Raw genomic sequence first — 16,680 nt, 5'->3', positions numbered from 1 at the left:
GGCCAGGGTCGAGCCGTGGGAACAGCCGGAGCCACGCGGGCCAGGGTCGAGCCGTGGGAACAGCCGGAGCCCACGGGACTGGGGTCGAGCCGTGGGACCAGCTGGAGCCGCGCGGGCCGGGTGGCTCCTGCCCCCTCGCCACGTGCCAGCGCCAAGAGGCCCCGCGGGCGGGCTGGCAAGCCGGGGCAGGCGGGAGGCCGGGCACGGCGCGGCACGGCGCGGCAGGAAGAGCCGCCGGCCGGGGCTGGGCCCCCCGCGCCCCGCTGCTGCCGGGCCCCGCGCCGGGCTCCCGGCCCTGCACCGCCCTCTCGCTTTGCTTCCCGGGTTTCTCCTCTCCTTGCCGCCCCCCCCCGCGTCCCCGGGCCACCCCAAACGCCCTCCCCGGGCCCCGCTCCCGGCCCGGGGCACGCAGAGCCGTGCGGCTGCCGGCGGGGAGCGATTCGGGGAGGGTTTGGGGGGACGCGGGGAGGGCTGGGGGTCCCCGTCCCGGCTTTGTTCCCGCGCTGCCGCGATGCGGCAGTTGCTTGGCAACCCCATCTCGGGGCGGCCGCGGCAGACGGGAGAGCAGCCGGCGGCAAAACGCCGTCCCGGGGCCGCGGGAGCAGCGCTGATGCCCAGGCTGCAGCCGCCCGGAGAGGGGCTTCTCCCCGCTGCCGGAGAGAGAGCAGGAGGGGAAACTGAGGCACGGAGCGGACGTGAGAGCGGGGACAGGGCCCCGTGTGGGGACAGAGCCGCGGCCAGTGCCGGAGGGAGGGACGGGAGCATCGCGCTGCGCCGAGGCCGCGCTCTCCGCCGGGAAACGTGCCCCAGATCTGGGCCGGGGCTGGCACCGAAGCCCCCGCTCCGTCTCCCCCGGCTCTGGGCACAGACGGGGGCCCTGCTGGTGCAGAGCGAGCTATTAGCTTAATTAATTTGCTGTTATTTCTCCTAAAGAGCTGGGATCTGGAGCAGGCTCTTCCCTCCCGAGCCGGCGTCTCCATTTGCAGCAGCGTTCGTTCCCGCCCCGGCAGCCGAGCTGGCGGTGGGGGTGTGAAGCCTCCAGGCACTGCTCAAAACAGACCTTGTGTGGGAGGGAAAAATTACAAGGAGGGAAAAAACCCTCCCTGAACCAGCTCGTTAACCCGTTTGCAGGCTGCAGCGCTGGGAAAGGGGATCTCGGGGGACCCTCAAGCCCTTGAAGCCAGGGGCTTCGCAGCCGGCGGCCTGCGGGTGCTTCTGAGCGCGGCCACCGAGGTCCCAGCCGGCCGGGACGGCCGCTGCCAGGGGCTCGGCCCTTGCCCCGAGCAGGAAGGGAAGCCGAGGCCCGGGGGTTGGAGAGGGAAGGGGCAGCGAGGCGGCGGGCAGGGCGAGATGGGAAGTCGACACCTCCGGTGCGATGCTCGGCCCATCGGCGGCTCGGGGGAGCTCCCCTCGCCTCTTCGTCCCCGGCAGCGACGGGAGCTCCGCCACCACCTGCCAGCACCCGGCCTCCATCCCTCCAAAAGAGCAGCAAATGCCGCCGCCTCCCCCTCAGCCGTGAGCCCGCGGCAGCGGCTCAGGGGCAGGCAGGGAGATGGCATCCCGGCTCCGAGCGCCGCAAGGAGGGGGGACGCCGCGGGCCAGCTCCGGCGGCGGTGCGGAGCGCTGGGAGCCGTGGGCAGACGCAGGCAGGCGGCACGCTCCCGCACCACCTGCGCACCAGCTGTTCCTTCCCCCGCGAGCGAGCGAGCGAGCTTGCTCCGTACCCCCGGGCTGGGACGAGCGCCGCGGGCGAGGGGCTCGCTCCCTCCTGCCGCTGCCGGCTGGCCCCGGGCAGGAAGGGCTGTGCTGCTCCGCGGGAGGAGCCGCGCGTGGGGGCGAGGGCGGCTGGCGCTAGCAGCAAAGGCAGCCGCTTTTCCAGTCGCGCAAGAAGCTCGTGGAAATTGAAAAGCAGCTCCCTGGGCACACGGCGGCCTTGATTGCCGACAGCGCATGGGAGGGGACGCTGGTCCTTCCCGCAGCCGCGTGCGCCTGTCCCAGCGGGTCTCGGAGCAGCCCGAGGAAAGAGAGACACAGAGGGGGCTATTTTCTAAAACGTCTTCTCAGCTCCGTGTCAATACAATGCTGGTTACAAACGCGCACTCCTACCGAACAGGAATCAAAATAAACAAAACCAAAAACCCATCACAGTGTTGTAAGGTCTAGGATTTCAGTCAGGCGACCGATATGTTAAAGGATACATTTCAGCCTTAAGGCAGAGAAACAGTTACATTTAAAACATAAAGGATTTCTGCTTTTAAAATGTCATTTGACATCTGAAATTAGGTACAAAAGGTCATCGAGTTACAAACAACAAACAAAGGAGGTGTTTCTGCTCGAGAGCCAGGCATGCATGAGAAGATCTCAAACTGAAAGCAGGCAGGTGGGTGCTCTGGGCACCCCTCCCTCGCCACAGATGGGAACTCGAAGGCCAAAACGCCGCTTGCTTGCAAGGAATAACTTTCCCACTCTTGCCGAGAGGCCTGCGCCAGCAGCTGGCACTTCCACACGCTGCCCCAGCACGCGCTCAGGGCGAGCGGCAGGAATTAGCAGCCTCGGTGCCAAGTTTCCTAATGCAATTTGCAAACGGCTGCGAGGACATCGCCAAGCCCGAGCGTGACTGGAAGCCGCGGCTGCTCCGCCTGGTGAGGTGCCTGCAGGATCGGCGCTGCAGAGAGGCAGCGTGTCGCTGCAGCAGGGCCAGCCAGCCCGGCCAGCCCGGCAACCGCAGCGCTGCAGCGCCAGTTGCCTCAGCAGATTGGCTCGAGAATCCTAATGCAGGGAACAAGGCCATCAGGGTCCCGAAGGGAGGCACCTGGTTTCATGATCGTACGCGCCCGGCTGAAGCGCTTCCTCCTCAGGGATCAGAGAGACCGTGCTGGATGCGTTAAGGCGGGTCAGGACACCACCTTCCACTTCCACAGCAGCAACACCCAAGTGCTGGAAGCAAATCGTTCACGTGCTTGCCCCGTCTAGCTGGTTTGGCCGCTGGCAGGGCTGTTCTGACAGTCGTTGAGATGCCTGGGTGCCTGTAAACGACTCTCTCTGCCTCTTGATTTAGCAGAGGTCTGCGAGGTGGGAGGAAATCTCCCCCTGCTCTGCAAGATGCACTTGTAACAGTGGGGAAGGGGTTTGCCCTATGCTCATGCACACGGATTCTTGTCTGATTCGAGCTGAGAGCTTGCACATACACGGACAGAAACTGCCAACACCACAGTTACCAACAGGGCTTGTTCCAAAAAAGAAATAGGAGGAGCTTCTAAATTAAGTGGTGACTGCACAGCCAGTGCGTTCCTGACAGACTCCTAACACTCAGCTGCCCGCCCTATCCTTAAACAATGGCAGAAATAAACTTGCTAATTTAAAAGAGAATTGAAAACAAGAATTAACTTATCAGCTGTCTCCACGGGGCGGGAGGAAGGGGGGACGGTGGCAGTAGTAGGGGGATGTTACGTTCCTGTTAGCCAGACAAACAAATTCAAAATACCCAAAAGAAACAAATCAGCTTTACTGAAGGAGCTGGTTCATTTCTTAAATAAAAACAGAGACCACAATCAAGCCAGTTTAGTTTAACATCCTAGAAAGGGAAAAGGGTGGACGTTTAGTAAAAGGGAGAAGTTGCGAGAACTTGTGGCCAAGGACCGACTCTTGTGGTTGATTCTTCAATGACCTCTGTGCCCCAGTGAGGGAAGGGGAAAGGAGGGCAGATCAGCAGCAGCAAGAGATATGGTTTTTCAGGAGGGCACCAGTAAAACCAGAGAGGGAAGGTGCCTGGCCCTGAGCACAAGACGGTGCAGCAGATTTCAGGCTGCTGCCTCACCTACGCACAGGGAAGGAGCCTTTTCCAAGAAGGAGCTTCCTCCTTGCTGAGGTGCCAAGTCTGGTGTTCGGATTCCCACGGCCACATCTTTACGTGTTGCTCCTCTCCTTTGATTTTTCACTTTTGCTGTCCTAAGGAAAGGGAATGGGGGGGGGGGGGAGGGGGGGGGAAGGAAGAGAAAACAGAAACCACAGGGTTAGGCTACCCCTGTCACAAACTCCTGACAGGATTTATAGCACTATCACCAAGGTGCTGCAGGTAAACATCCTCCACGCCTGGGCGCTAGAAAGCGACCACCACCCTCCAGCACGTTTGGCTTCCTCCATGCCTACTCTGGGTAAACCAAGCTCCCTTCAAGCCAAGCTCTCTCGGTGGTTAGAGTGGAAACGTTTTTCCATAGCTAGGCATTTCAAAGGGCATCTTTATCAGTTTATCTCACAGGGATTTACAAAAGCTGCACGTTTCCCAGGTGGGGAAACAAAGGGGTGAAGTGACTCCTCCCTGGTCAGAGGCAGAGCTGTGAACTGAACACAGGAGTCTTCCTGCCCGGCCTCTATTGTAACACATGCCGCCGCCTCTCCCCAATAGAGGAAAAACACCCGGCACATGCCTGTCTGGGTCCAGGCTTGCCATGATTCAGGTTCATTCAACTCCCATATGCTAACGAAGAGATTATAAAGGAAACCAAACATGCACGTGACACTCCCGCGCATCTACACACACGCACACAAACAGTTCTCAGCATAGAGAAATAGCTCTCATCTCATAAAGTCTCTAAGCCTGCTGCCTGAACTCTATCTTGTTAAGGTCTTGGCTTTTATTCTTCCAGAGAAGTCACTGCCTCCTAGCTTAGGACTGGATTTTTCTATTTTAACAAGTGCTTTGTTTTGTTTTTACCCTGAGTGAAAAAAGAAAGCAAGAGTCAACTTTGGACTTACTTTTTACGTGGGTTTAGATTTAAAGTATTTAGAAACTCAAATTAACTGGAGCCCTGCTTACCACCTGCAACGAGAAGCTGAGGTTTGGGACATGTCAAAGATTAGGCAGTTTAGGATTTCCTTGGAACAACATACTTTTTGGGACGGGAGAGGGAGACTGAGGAATCACACACTCACCAGTGTCATAACACCACACACAGGCGCACTCACGCAGAGGAGACAGGCAGAGGGCACAATACCTCAGGTGGTGGTGGCTTGATAGTCACAGGCTGGGATGTCCTTCGTGGTGGAGAAGGTTTGGGCTGCACTTGCTGCTGGACAGTATTGTAGTATGTGACCCCTCCATACACCTGGGACTGGGCCTGCATTCCCCAGAGAGCAGAAAGGTCAACGCTCTTTGCTCTGGAGGACCAAGCAAGTCTCACCCATCACAAGAGCACCAAGTACCTCAGGCAGCCTTCATGGCACAAAGTAGGTCTCTAAAAAGATACCGCTATCTAGTGCCAAAGGTGAATAGCCACAAGGGGACCTGGTTTGATTTGTGCTATGCTCTCCAACTCGACAAAAATAGCAGCGTTTGAAAGTCCTGGAGGGTGGCAGCTAGACCACCCTCTTTGACCATTGCCCCCTTACCAGGACCTCCCTGCTCTTGGCAGGGTGGGCAGGCATGTGGCTCTGGCAAACCACAGTCACACTGGCCTGAAGGTCACAGCAGATGGGGTCCTTTCGCCCTGCAGAAATCCCCAAGTGCCATACAATGTTTGCACTTCAAAACAGCAGCAGCTACTGTTTTTCTGTGCAAACCAGGCAGATAACGATTCCCCCTCACACCGCGATCACTTTCAGGTACCCAGGGCCTTGGGACCTGCCCCCAAAAGCAGGCTGATTCCCTATCAGGGCAGCTCTGGCCAGACCAGGAGAGCAGGGAAGGTCAGAAAGGTTGTTGGCTTTGGGGGGGGAAATGCACATCTCTCGCCTGCCACTGCGTGTCAGCCGTGTGCCGTTTGCAAGCCAGCCACAGGGAGCCTCTGGTTTGTCATCAAGATGCCCACAGAGATCTCACTCCTCTCTGCAGAACAGCTATTGTGGACACAAGAGGTCGGAAGTTTAACAGGAAGAGCCGGCCCTGTGGGGACTGCTGTTCACACAAAGGGTTTTCCTGGTCAGCGGCAAAGAAAAGCACCAGGCAGTTTCAAGCTTCCCGCCTCGGTCTTGCAAACAGAAAGGAAGGACTTCCAAAACAATTGTCAAGGTGTCCTTGACAGCACAGACCTGGAGGGGACAAAATGGTTTAACAGGCTCCCCGCGGGCTGTTTCCCTTGTTCCGAAGGGGAAAAATTTTGATTCTGAGGTCCATCAATACAGATATTGCATCCATGAGACCCCAATTCCAGGTTAAACGCAAAGCAGGCATGGGAGCACTCCCTTTCAATTCCCCACCCAAAACAGAGACAAATGACAGTAAAAAAACGCCCACTATGAAGGAGCTCTGACATTCCACATCCTCTCCTCGAAGACTTACAGAACATAACTCTTCCTCCCTCACCCCCAGGATCCCATATACGCTCAAAGGCTCCTGTCCAGGGAGGAGACGCACAACGCAGCTAGCTTACCTGCGTGTTGGAATAGAGATGAGGAGGGGGCGGTGGGGGTAGTGCTCCTGGGGGGTAAGGGTAGCCAGGATTCCCAAAATTCATGACTCCAGGAGGGGAGAAATAAGTAGGTGCAAGCAGCTGCTGCGGAGGGGGCTGGCCCGGAGGCATGGAGACTGGTGGAGGATACAGCCCAGGGTTTGCCATTGGGGCTGGCGTCTGGTGGGGATGTAAACCTGGGAAGTGACAAAAATAAGCTGAACGTGATGTCACGTGTAAAGTCAACAGGTTTCAGGGAAGGCTGAGGCTGCTAAAATGCCAACATGCATAAGCATGGCTGTGCTGGCCCTGCTCTGGCCTTCCCTACCGCAGCAGGAAGGAGAAGCACTTTGCTCAAGAGGCCTTGCCTGCAGCCACAAGACCCCAGCTCCTGCGCGGGAGAGGGAAAAAAAGGAAGCTCTACTCAGCGCAGCAGAGCACACCAGCCTCCTCCCCAGTGACAGTCCCGAATCACAGGAACCGGACACAGCCCCAGTCAGCACATCCACTTCAGGGAACAGTTCTTGTGGGCAAGGTAGAGAACATCACAACTCAGCAGCTCTCATTTCTGCTTTTCTTTTCTGGTTGACAAGCTGTAGGATCTAAAGAACAAAGCTAGCACAACAGCTGGCAGTGGATACATCCTACTGAAGGGGAAAGCAATGCAGCCAAAAGGGTCTGCACAGCACTTGCATACATCCAGCTAGAGGCTGCCAAAACTTTCAAGTGATCTCAGCCCTGCACTGGCTGTAAGGCCCAAAAAGGTCTATTTTTCTTTGTTTAAAGTGTATATTTGTTCAGCCTCACCGCATGAGGGAAGCGGGCGTCTCTCATTTTATACAACAGGGAAGCTGGATTCCCTGGCTTGCCTCAGTGACAAAGGCAGTGTCAGAACTGCTCCCGAGCCCCAGCAGTGCCTGAGCCCTCCACAGGGCACAACCTCAACATCACTGTCAGCTGCACTGTGCTACTGGGGAGTTGGATCGTTACCTGGATGAGGGAGGTGCATTTCCGGCTGTACGATCATCCCTTGGGGAGGCAGCGGGGCAGGGTTCTCATTGTGGGTGTAGATTGGTCCCTGGAATTGTACTGCAACATAAAACAGTTCCTAAGGAAAAGCTTCACTGAATTTATTCTGCTGCAGCAAATCACGCTCCGTGCACAGGCCAACTACAGTTACAACACACGAATGCATTGCTACAAGACTAGCACTGTCACGTTCCCATCAGGAACGGCAAACGCAATCCACGAGGCTCACAGATGCTATGTATCCCCAATAGAAGAGTTTCCTATTTCCTTTATAAAGCAGCAAAATTTCTTCTCTAACACTTTAAATACTGCGGTAAATTTCAAACCCAGTCCCATTCTTGTTCCATAACTCTCCTCACGCTTAACTGTTCAAAGAAATCGCTCTGGTTTCAAATTTTAACTCCTACTTCTTATGAAGAAAAGCAATGCCCCAGACAAAGCCCTGGCACAGGGAGGGAAGGTGGTAACAACGATTGCGTTTAGATGGGAAATATCAAGGTTTAAACACAAACCAGCGAGGCTCAGAGCAGCCTTTTAGTCACAGTTAGAGAGACAAAGCAGCGATGATGTTTACAAAGGAAAGGAAAGGCAAAGCCCACCGATCTGTCCTACTCTAACACAGCACTGAAGGAGCAGAGGACTCCCGCTCCGGCTGCTCAGAGCTCAGCTCTCAGCACACGGAAGAGCTGCCAGAGCAGCAGGGAAACACTCACGTGGGTCATAGTAGTGCCCTTCCACGATGCTGATGTGCATAGGGGGGGCAGGCTCTGGAACCGGCGGTCTCTGCCGCTGCGATGAGTAGCGTTTCACACGGCCCCCCTGCACCGCCTGAAAGAATCCAAAGGCATCGACAATGGTCAGCGCGTGACGTAGGAATTCCCCCTCCGGGGGGAGCACTGACCCGCTTCACCCACCAGCCCCCTGCAAATCTCTATTTGGGTCGCACAGTAAAAATTGTGAATACACGTGAAAGGGAAAGGCTGAAGTGTCACAGACAGCTTCTAATTATTACACCACAGAAGCATATAAACGTTTGGCTTCCACGCTTCTAAAAGTAAGAGTCACACTCCATACAGCATGCTTTACCATTTCCTCCATCCTGTTAAACTGAGGCGGCGGCCCAGTTCCCACGTGCATATGGTTAGGAATACCTGAGGAAGAAACAGACTGGTTATTATGGCTTGCATTTGTTCTCAGTAGAAACTGCCACCTCACCCACCAGCACCGCCAGAAGCAACCCGGCACTTGCCACAAGTGCACCGGCAGTCTGCAGAAGTTATTGTATGAGAAGTACTGACACAGCTCTTGCTTTCACAATGAAAAACCTTATAACAACTTCATGTCTTAGGTTACAATTTTAAGCATTTCAATACAAATTAAAAGCTCTTGCACCACTGTACAGTCATCCATGCTGCTCAACACCATTTAAATCTCCCTAAAATAGATAAATAAATGAAAATCCTTGGCTTGAAGTCCAGATCCCAATCTAAGCTCTGTTCCTAATGAAACAAGGATCTCTTTAGAGCAGAAACCAAGTGTGCACATGGAACCATATGATCTGTAGTTCAAACTCACTAAAGAGCGTAACCACTTATAGCATGGTCTCCTTGCAAGCATTTTAATCCAAACAACAAAGTTGCACTGCGCAGGTAAACCACAGCGTCAAATCAATTATAAGCAATTCCAAGGGAGTGAAAGCGGGCTAAATAAATACTGAAAGTGCCCATGGAGTGGCTGCACAGACCCAGCTCCCAGGAGGTACTTATGAAAGCAGCAAGTCACTTTCCTCTCCTTGCTCCAGTTTTATTTCTCTTGGGAAGGACTCTTAACTCTCCCCAGAAAAGACTCTCCAATTCTGCAAAGAGATAATTATACCTGAATGACCTCTCATGTGGATTCTCAGCTGGAATTCAGTTCTCGGCTCACATGGGTCTAACTCTGCCATAGATCTCTGCTTCAGCCTGCCTCAGTGAACAGAGCAGCTTCCTCCTACCAGCTGCAAATGCATTTGCCAGTCCCAGTCAGGCCTGAGCTAGTGGCAGCCAAATCTCAGTGCTATAAAATAAGCTCAGAGTCTACTGAACAACCTGCTGATAAGCGGAGGAAAGCTGCTTCCTGCTCCTGAGCGGGACGCTAGATGAGTCTGATTAACGATCACCTACCTGTAAACTGATCGCAACGCTCCTATCCCCAGAAACTGACTCCTGCTGCAGCAGCAGGTCCCATTGTGTTTCACACACTGTGCCCAGTTCCTGTCGTCTGTTCCACACACAGACCTTCACTTTACTGAATCTTCCTCGTTCTCAACACAAAACAGGGTAGACAGAGGGAAAGGATCTAGTCTTATGTCTTTCCCAACCCTGATTCAGTTAACTTATTCTCAGATATTTAATTCCCCCCCTTTCTGTTCTGTTTTGCCACCTTTAATCATCTCCACTGTACTTTCTCAACAGTATGAACCTCTGTCACGTATCTAAGCTGAGACTGGACTAACGGAAAGACAGTTCAGCTCTGATCGACTATGAGATGTTTGCAACAATAGCAGAACTGCAGTCTACTGGGGACGGGGGGGAAGTTCAGCAGAAAACTAACAGGCTGTACCCACTTACCCCTAAGCTCCCGGGGCTGTATGAACTGAGACTGCCCTGGAGTCCAGTTCTGCTCAGTGAGATTCATTTGCGTCATCTCTTGCTCGAGTCCATCCAAGCTGGATTCTACTGGCGATTCCCAGTTACTGCTCTTGGCTGGTGGGGGGGATGTCTCCACTTGCACAGGTTTGGATGGCACAGGCGTCAGCCCTTCTGAAGCAGGTACTTCATCTGCCAACTTTCCTGCATCCCCAGCTTTAATTCTGGTCCTCCTTGCCCGGGAATAAGACTTCTTTTCAATTGGTCTGTCTGGCGGTGGCTGTGCAGCATCGGCAGTTGTAGCCTGGCTTTCCAAAGCAACCTCCTCCTTCACAGGGCTGCTGTGGACATGTGCCACTTCCATCTCAGGTGACTTGTCTCTCGCCGGGGTTTGCTCTACACGCTTCGCTCGATAATTGCTTTCCTGCTTGGCCTGCTCACCGTTTCGAGAGAGATGCTGGACACTTGCTTCTGAAGCCCGATAGCTGGGGCGGGTCTCCTTGTAGCCACCCATCCGTGGATAGTTCCTAGGCGGGGGCATTCTCCCTGTACCCGCGGAGCTCCTGTTGGTGAACGTTCGCGGTGGAGTTGAAGCGTTGTCTGGGCCTTGGTGTCTTGGTGGCTTACTCGGCCTCTCATTGGACCAGTTTGGGTCTCGCTGAGGAGGACTCCCAAACCTGAGGAAGAAAAATGGTACAAAGGGCTGGAAACAAAACCCTAGGTGAGAAATGAAGCTGTCACTGAAAAGCATTTCTAATTGTCTGGATTACCTTCTGGTTTAAAGTTAATTTCTAGAAGGTTCTGTGCCCCACAAGACAACAAATTGAGCCCACATTACTGAACCGCTCTGCAGATGGTTTCTCCCCTGAGCTCAGCGTTTCTGCTTGAGAAGCAAGAGGTGCTGCAGTGCCAGGGAATCCCTCGGCAGCATCCAACTCCCAGGACCTAGGTCTCCCCCTCAGGCCAAAGCCACTTAGGGGCTCCACACCTCTTGTTGGAAGTGCTTGGCATGAGGGCTAAGGTCTCCCTCTGGGATGAGCCAGCCTCTAGTCTGACTTTGCTGTTCACCTTGGTTTGCGCATCCTCCTCGGCTTGATGTCATCGGGGTTGTGAGCTGACCTGATGTCATAGCCATAAAGCGCGATCAGCTCCTGCCTGGTCTTGGGGGCCTGCTCATCCTCTCGGAATTTGTCGTGTTCCCAGCGGCCCTCGTCTTTCCACAGCTTCCGCTGCCGACCCTTCGGCCTGGAACAGTCATAGAGAGAAGCAAGAGGTCATTGCAAAGCCAAGGAGATGTGGCAGCTTCAACGAGCATCAAACACAGAGAACGTGCATTTCTAGGACAGGGTGTGCATACGAGGCAGCACCTCTCCTTCCTTCCTGTCCCAGCAGCTGCTGGTTTACCCACTGCATGTGGGTAAACACATGCACTGCACGTGCTGCCAAAGCAGCGAGTATCCCTGGTCAGCGGCAAGAGGCTTGCCTTGTGTTTTCTGTACCACGCCCAGTCCTTTCTTTTTCAAAGCAAAGAACCAAAGCCAGTCCTGGCAGGTCACTGCTAGTACACAACTGGGCCAGAGCACAGAGAGATCCTCCTTGCTGACGCCTTCCCAGCTTTTCACACAGATGCCAAGAGCTGGGCTGCCTCACACTGGCCTGGGAGTTAGTCTTAGTCTAACAGAGAGAGAGAGATATGTTGGGGATCCTTACATACCTGACCTCCTCTTCTTGAGTCTGCCCTCGGAGATCATGCTCAAAGAAGAGCCCTTTGCGTGGGATGTAAGCTGGGTTCTTCCGATCCTCATCGTCATCCAGGTGCTTGGGAACTTTTTTCCCAACTTTATTCTCAACAGGTTCAGTGCTCTCCTGTCGAAATCAGACAGCTCTTAACACTGCAGCAGTCCTCCTACGAAGAGCCCCTCACGGCCCAGAGAAAGCATGTGTTTAACACCTACCTGCCCGTCTCCACTTTGTCTCTCACCAGTTACAGCACCTTTGGAGTCAGGTTTCTCATCCCCCTTCTCGGCTTTTGCTGCAGATTCACAGGAATCGTTGCTGTCCTGCTTCAATTCCACTTTCGCACTTTCTTCCTCACTGTAATCCTCTTCCTCCGCCTGAAAGAGCCCCAGTTACTCAGACAGGTGCCATTACCAGCAGGTCCCCCAGGAAATTCCCAAAGAGGTCCCCAGCTCTGGAATTAGATCCCTGTTCCAGTTGTTAGAGATCTGACTCTCTTATAGTGGAGGACTACCTCTCAAGGTCCTTCCTATCCCTATATTTTTATGGGGAATGCAAAGATTAAATGAACATGTCCCCCCATCGATTTTCATCAGTGACAATAGATCAAACAACCATGATTTCTAAAGCACAGAGCTGGAACCAGCTCCCCTGCAAAGCCACAGTTCTAATCTGACTGAAACGAAACGGCTTGTGTAGGCCTGGGAGACAAACTAACGAGGGGGGAAAGTTTCTACCACCAGGCCCTTAGAAGGTCCCTTCTTTCCCACACTGAAGGCCTGGAACCAGCCACTGCTGTGTTTCCAGATTCCCTGGAGTTACTCAGCTGACTCACTCCAAGCGCTCTGCTTGCAGGAGCCTGACCTCATTTCACCCTTCAGGAGCCTGCAAGCCTTGCTTAGGCTGGAATTGACACTAAAAATAGCTTCACATGATTAAGAAAAAGACTGCTCTATTTTTCTCTTTCAACACAGCATATTTGCACATCAACTGCTCCTTTTGTTTACATTAGGGAAACCCAGACGTGGCATTATTTTTAGGCACAGGAACAGAGTCATCCTGGCATGTCAGTGATGCAATACTGCTGCGGCTCAAACAGCCTAGTGTGCACCAGCACGCCTGTGCTTCAACGTTCTCCGAGTGTAGAGTCTCTAGGGAGCCCTCTACCCTGTTTTCTAGAGGTTTGGCGAGCTGCTGCGAGGTGAGTGGGGGAGACACCCCATTCCTTCCACATGATGCCTCTATAGCCTGCAATGCGCCTTCCATATTAAGGGCAGAGGTTCCTTCACAAATGAACAGCCCCTACCAGCTTCAATTTCATCTGCCTTGTTTTATAGTCCCCCACAAAGTCCCCACGATATCTGTCTCAAGAGAAGAGTTTTCACTAAAAAAACACTTTCACTGTAACATACATTAGAAAATAGTGAGAAAACAGAACTTCTCCAAACATCTTCAAGTTGTTAAATTTCCACTCATGCAACGAACATCGAGGGAAAGCCACAGGCTGCTGCCGAGGCTACCTCACCGGCTCAAACAGCAGGCCTCATCAGTGCACGTGAGGGGGCGATTTGTGCAGGATACACACAGCTACCAGCACCCACTAAGTGCATTATTCTTCCAGCCACTGTACACAGGAAACAGGGATGTTGTTTGGGATGCTTCCAACCCCATACTTAGTTTTTAATTTCAGCTAATTAAAACGCAACCAGCATCCTACAGCCCGTTCCACATCCTTCTTAGCCACAGCAAACCCCTCCCCCTGTATCTAACACCTAATCTCAGAGGAGCCAGAGATTTTTTTCCTTACGTACTGGTACCATACCCACCTCCCCAGCAGCACAGATAGCTTCTAAACTAGGGATGGACCTAGCAACAGCTGTACAGAGCAGTGGACTGACCACAAGACAACTGCCTAGCAAGAAGGATCGGACTGAAAAAGGCTTTTCCTTCCAGCATTGAGGACTACCGCAGCGTAGGTCACTCTGAGTCCTTGTAAAGAGGGTGCGAGGCACATGAGCTGGTATCTTGAGACAAAGGCAATCGCTACAGACGGGGTCAGTGGAAGAGAACGAAGGACACAAACTGGGTTTTGTGCTAAAATTATGCAAGACACAGTCATTCTACAGAACATCAGGACAGAGACTCCTCTTACCTCTGAGTCTTCTGCACTTTCATAATCTGAGAGTACAGCTGTGGGAGAGAAAAAGGAGATCAGCATCAAGGCAGAAATAGAATAGTGCTGTCCCTCAGAACAGATTCTCTCTGACCATAACACGCCATGCTCCTGGCTACTGCTGGCAAGTGCTCACAATACAGTAACACCTAAGGGAAGTCAGGGGTTAATGCTAAGTGCCCCTGACAAATACCATTACTAAGTCATACAGGAGAAACAAAAGGTGAATTTAGGGAGGATTGTCCTTGCACTCCATGCTTGTCTACTATTATGAGGTAATATTTGGGATGACAACAACTGCAGAACTTTTGAAAAAAGCATTTTCTCGTGTTTGTGCTTTTGTGTCCCAAAAACATTTGCGGTGCCAAAGAGAATCACTACTCACCATCTCCTTCAATGCCATCTTCGCTTTCCTAGAGAGAAAGGGAGAGAAAATTCATTAGTGGAGAGGCAGGGGAGCAGCCAGATTCTTGTGGCATCCTACGATCCCAGACACAATTACAACAAAGCTTGGCCCTGGTCCTACCACATCCGTTCTTGGAAGTTCAGTCTGAATTTCCAAGCAGGAAGAACCAAATTCAGTACCCGTAGTACTTTGCTTTAAGGTCTTTTAGTCCTCATCGTGGAGCACGCTATACAGAGGGAACTTAAAGAGCGTACCCGTCAAAGAAAAGAGCATGAACTGTGTTAGTGCTGGGGGTCTTTGGAGGGAAAAGACCATCAATAGACAAGAAGGGCTTCTTTTTCTGGGCAATACAGACCAAGACAGCTAACTCAGGAAAGGAAAAGAGAGATTACTTAAAGCAGGAGCTGGGAAAAACTAACAGATGCTGAGCAAGACCAAGCTCAGACAGACATCTGCTATAGACTCCAGTAACAGAGATATATCTCCACATCCAAAAGAAAACACTAGATGAACCGGAACAATTCAGACCAGAGAGAATTTCTAGTAAGGGAACAGACTGCCTGACTGAACAATTCGGGGAAAAAAAAAAAAAAAACCCAACTTGAGATCAAAAATAAAATCAGTCCATATACTAATGAAATAAGCCCCACAGTTAAAAACTAGAGAAAAATACACGGCAATTTCAGGAGGAACTTGAAATAACCAGCACTATAAAACCATGACACAACAAAATAACCCCCAGCTATATACCGTAAAATAAGAAGATTTATACTAGAAATGCGAGGGAGCAGCTATACCACAAAAAGTTTCCGTAAAAAGTTTTTAATGTTCTCATTAAAACGTCTACCCCTTTTTTAAGGGGAGGGATGGGCTGGCCTGGGCAGCAAGCTCCAGTGCCAGTAGGGGCCCCCAAGGGAGCAGCCTGCCCCAGGGAAGAGGGGAGCAAACCTCCTGCCTCAGCCCCACTGCGGGAGCCCCAGCCTGGCACCAGGGGTGGGAAATGAGGACCGGGGAGGGGGGGGGTCCCCCAGTTAGTGCTGGGGGGTCGTGGAGCCCAGCCTGCCCTGGGGCTCACCCCAGCCCCTGCTGCGGCAGCTTGGCCCACCTCCCCCAGGCTGGTACTACTCAAACCCCCAGGCGCCCCCCTCCCCGTGCTCCATCAATTCTCCAGCTCTCTCCACCCCAGACACCCCAGTGTCCCCCCCAATCCCCAGTCACCCCCACCAGGTCCCAGGGCCATCCTGACTCCCCTGGCTCAGTGCCCTGCTTCTGCCCCCAAATCCCTAGTGCCCTCCCAGCCCCACGGACTCCCCCCCCCAAGTCCAGCACCTCCTCTCTCACTCCCCAGGCCCCTCCACTCCCCCCCCAAACTCCTCACCCCCTAAAAGGTACCCCTATTCCTCAGTGCCCCCATCCCTCCCCTTCCCCACTCCCAGCCCCCCCCTCATTCCCTTGTGCCCCCCTCTTCCCAGCCCCCCCAGCTCCCCCCCAATCCCAGCCCCCCCTCATTCCCTTGTGCCCCCCTCTTCCCAGCCCCCCAGCTCCCCCCCCAATCCCAGCCCCGCCATTCCCCAGTGTCCCCCCACTCCCAGCTCGCCCTACTCCCCAGTGCCCCCTCCCAGTTACCCCCGCTACCAGCCCCCCCCACTCCCCAGTGTCCCCCCTCTTCCCGGCCCACCCCACTCCCCCGTCTCCCCCTCTTCCGGGTCCCCCCGGCCCCACTCACACACTCGGACTCGGGCGCGCTCTTGGCCGCCCCCCCCGCGGCGCTCTCGGCCCCGCGGCCCCGCGGCCCGGCGCTGAGGGCCCCGGCGGCGCCCCGCGGCGGGCGGTGCGGCGGCCGCGGCGAGCCCGAGCGGGAGCCGGAGCCCGAGGCGGAGCCGGAGCCCGAGCGGGAGCGGGAACGGGCGGCGCTGGCGGCCGAGTCGGCGCTGTCGGAGGCGGCCGAGTCCGAGTCGTCCTCGCTGTCCTGCGAGGCGCGCTGCCGCCGCCGGTCCGCCATCTTGGGCCAGCCGCAGGGGCGGGCGGGCGGGCGGCGCGGGGCACCACGGGACGGACTACAACTCCCGGCGGCCCCCGCGCCCGCTTCCGGCGTCACGCCGCGCGTCCGCCGCCGTCCCGGCAGCCCCCGCGGCAGCGAGCGGACTCTCCCTCCCCCCACCCACCCCACTTCCCCTTCCCGCAGCCTCGCTCGCCAGCAGGGGGCAGGCACGCGCCGGGCGAGGCCGTGGCGTCACCGCGCGCGATGACGTCACAGCGGCCGGGGTGACGTCACGGCCGGCAGGGCGGCGCGAGGCAGACACCACCACGAAGCTGTCGTTT

General features: G+C 54.6%; 1 protein-coding gene across 3 annotated transcripts; it reads right to left on the bottom strand.

Moving 5' to 3' along the window:
* Positions 1–2,041: 2,041 nt before the first annotated feature.
* On the bottom strand, positions 2,042–16,370 carry CASC3 (CASC3 exon junction complex subunit). Of its 3 annotated transcripts, none has more exons than XM_068919108.1 (14): positions 16,085–16,370; positions 14,338–14,365; positions 13,932–13,969; positions 11,998–12,156; positions 11,757–11,908; positions 11,111–11,287; positions 10,025–10,719; positions 8,502–8,566; positions 8,129–8,243; positions 7,377–7,475; positions 6,369–6,583; positions 4,995–5,117; positions 4,756–4,832; positions 2,042–3,948 (listed from the first exon to the last, which is right to left on the bottom strand). In XM_068919108.1, exons 1-13 carry the CDS (start codon positions 16,358–16,360, stop codon positions 4,797–4,799), a joined length of 2,178 nt encoding a protein of 725 aa, XP_068775209.1. In that variant the 5' UTR covers positions 16,361–16,370; the 3' UTR covers positions 2,042–3,948; positions 4,756–4,796. The 3 variants fall into 3 exon arrangements, with proteins under 3 accessions (XP_068775209.1, XP_068775210.1, XP_068775208.1); XM_068919109.1 differs by having other exon boundaries at positions 4,756–4,819; XM_068919107.1 differs by lacking the exon at positions 4,756–4,832.
* Between the last annotated feature and the right edge of the window lie 310 nt (positions 16,371–16,680).

This window comes from Struthio camelus, chromosome 25 (genome assembly GCF_040807025.1).
Source record: "Struthio camelus isolate bStrCam1 chromosome 25, bStrCam1.hap1, whole genome shotgun sequence".
In the NCBI taxonomy this organism is placed as follows: Eukaryota; Metazoa; Chordata; class Aves; order Struthioniformes; family Struthionidae; genus Struthio; species Struthio camelus.
This window is presented reverse-complemented; position numbering and strand designations above follow the sequence as displayed.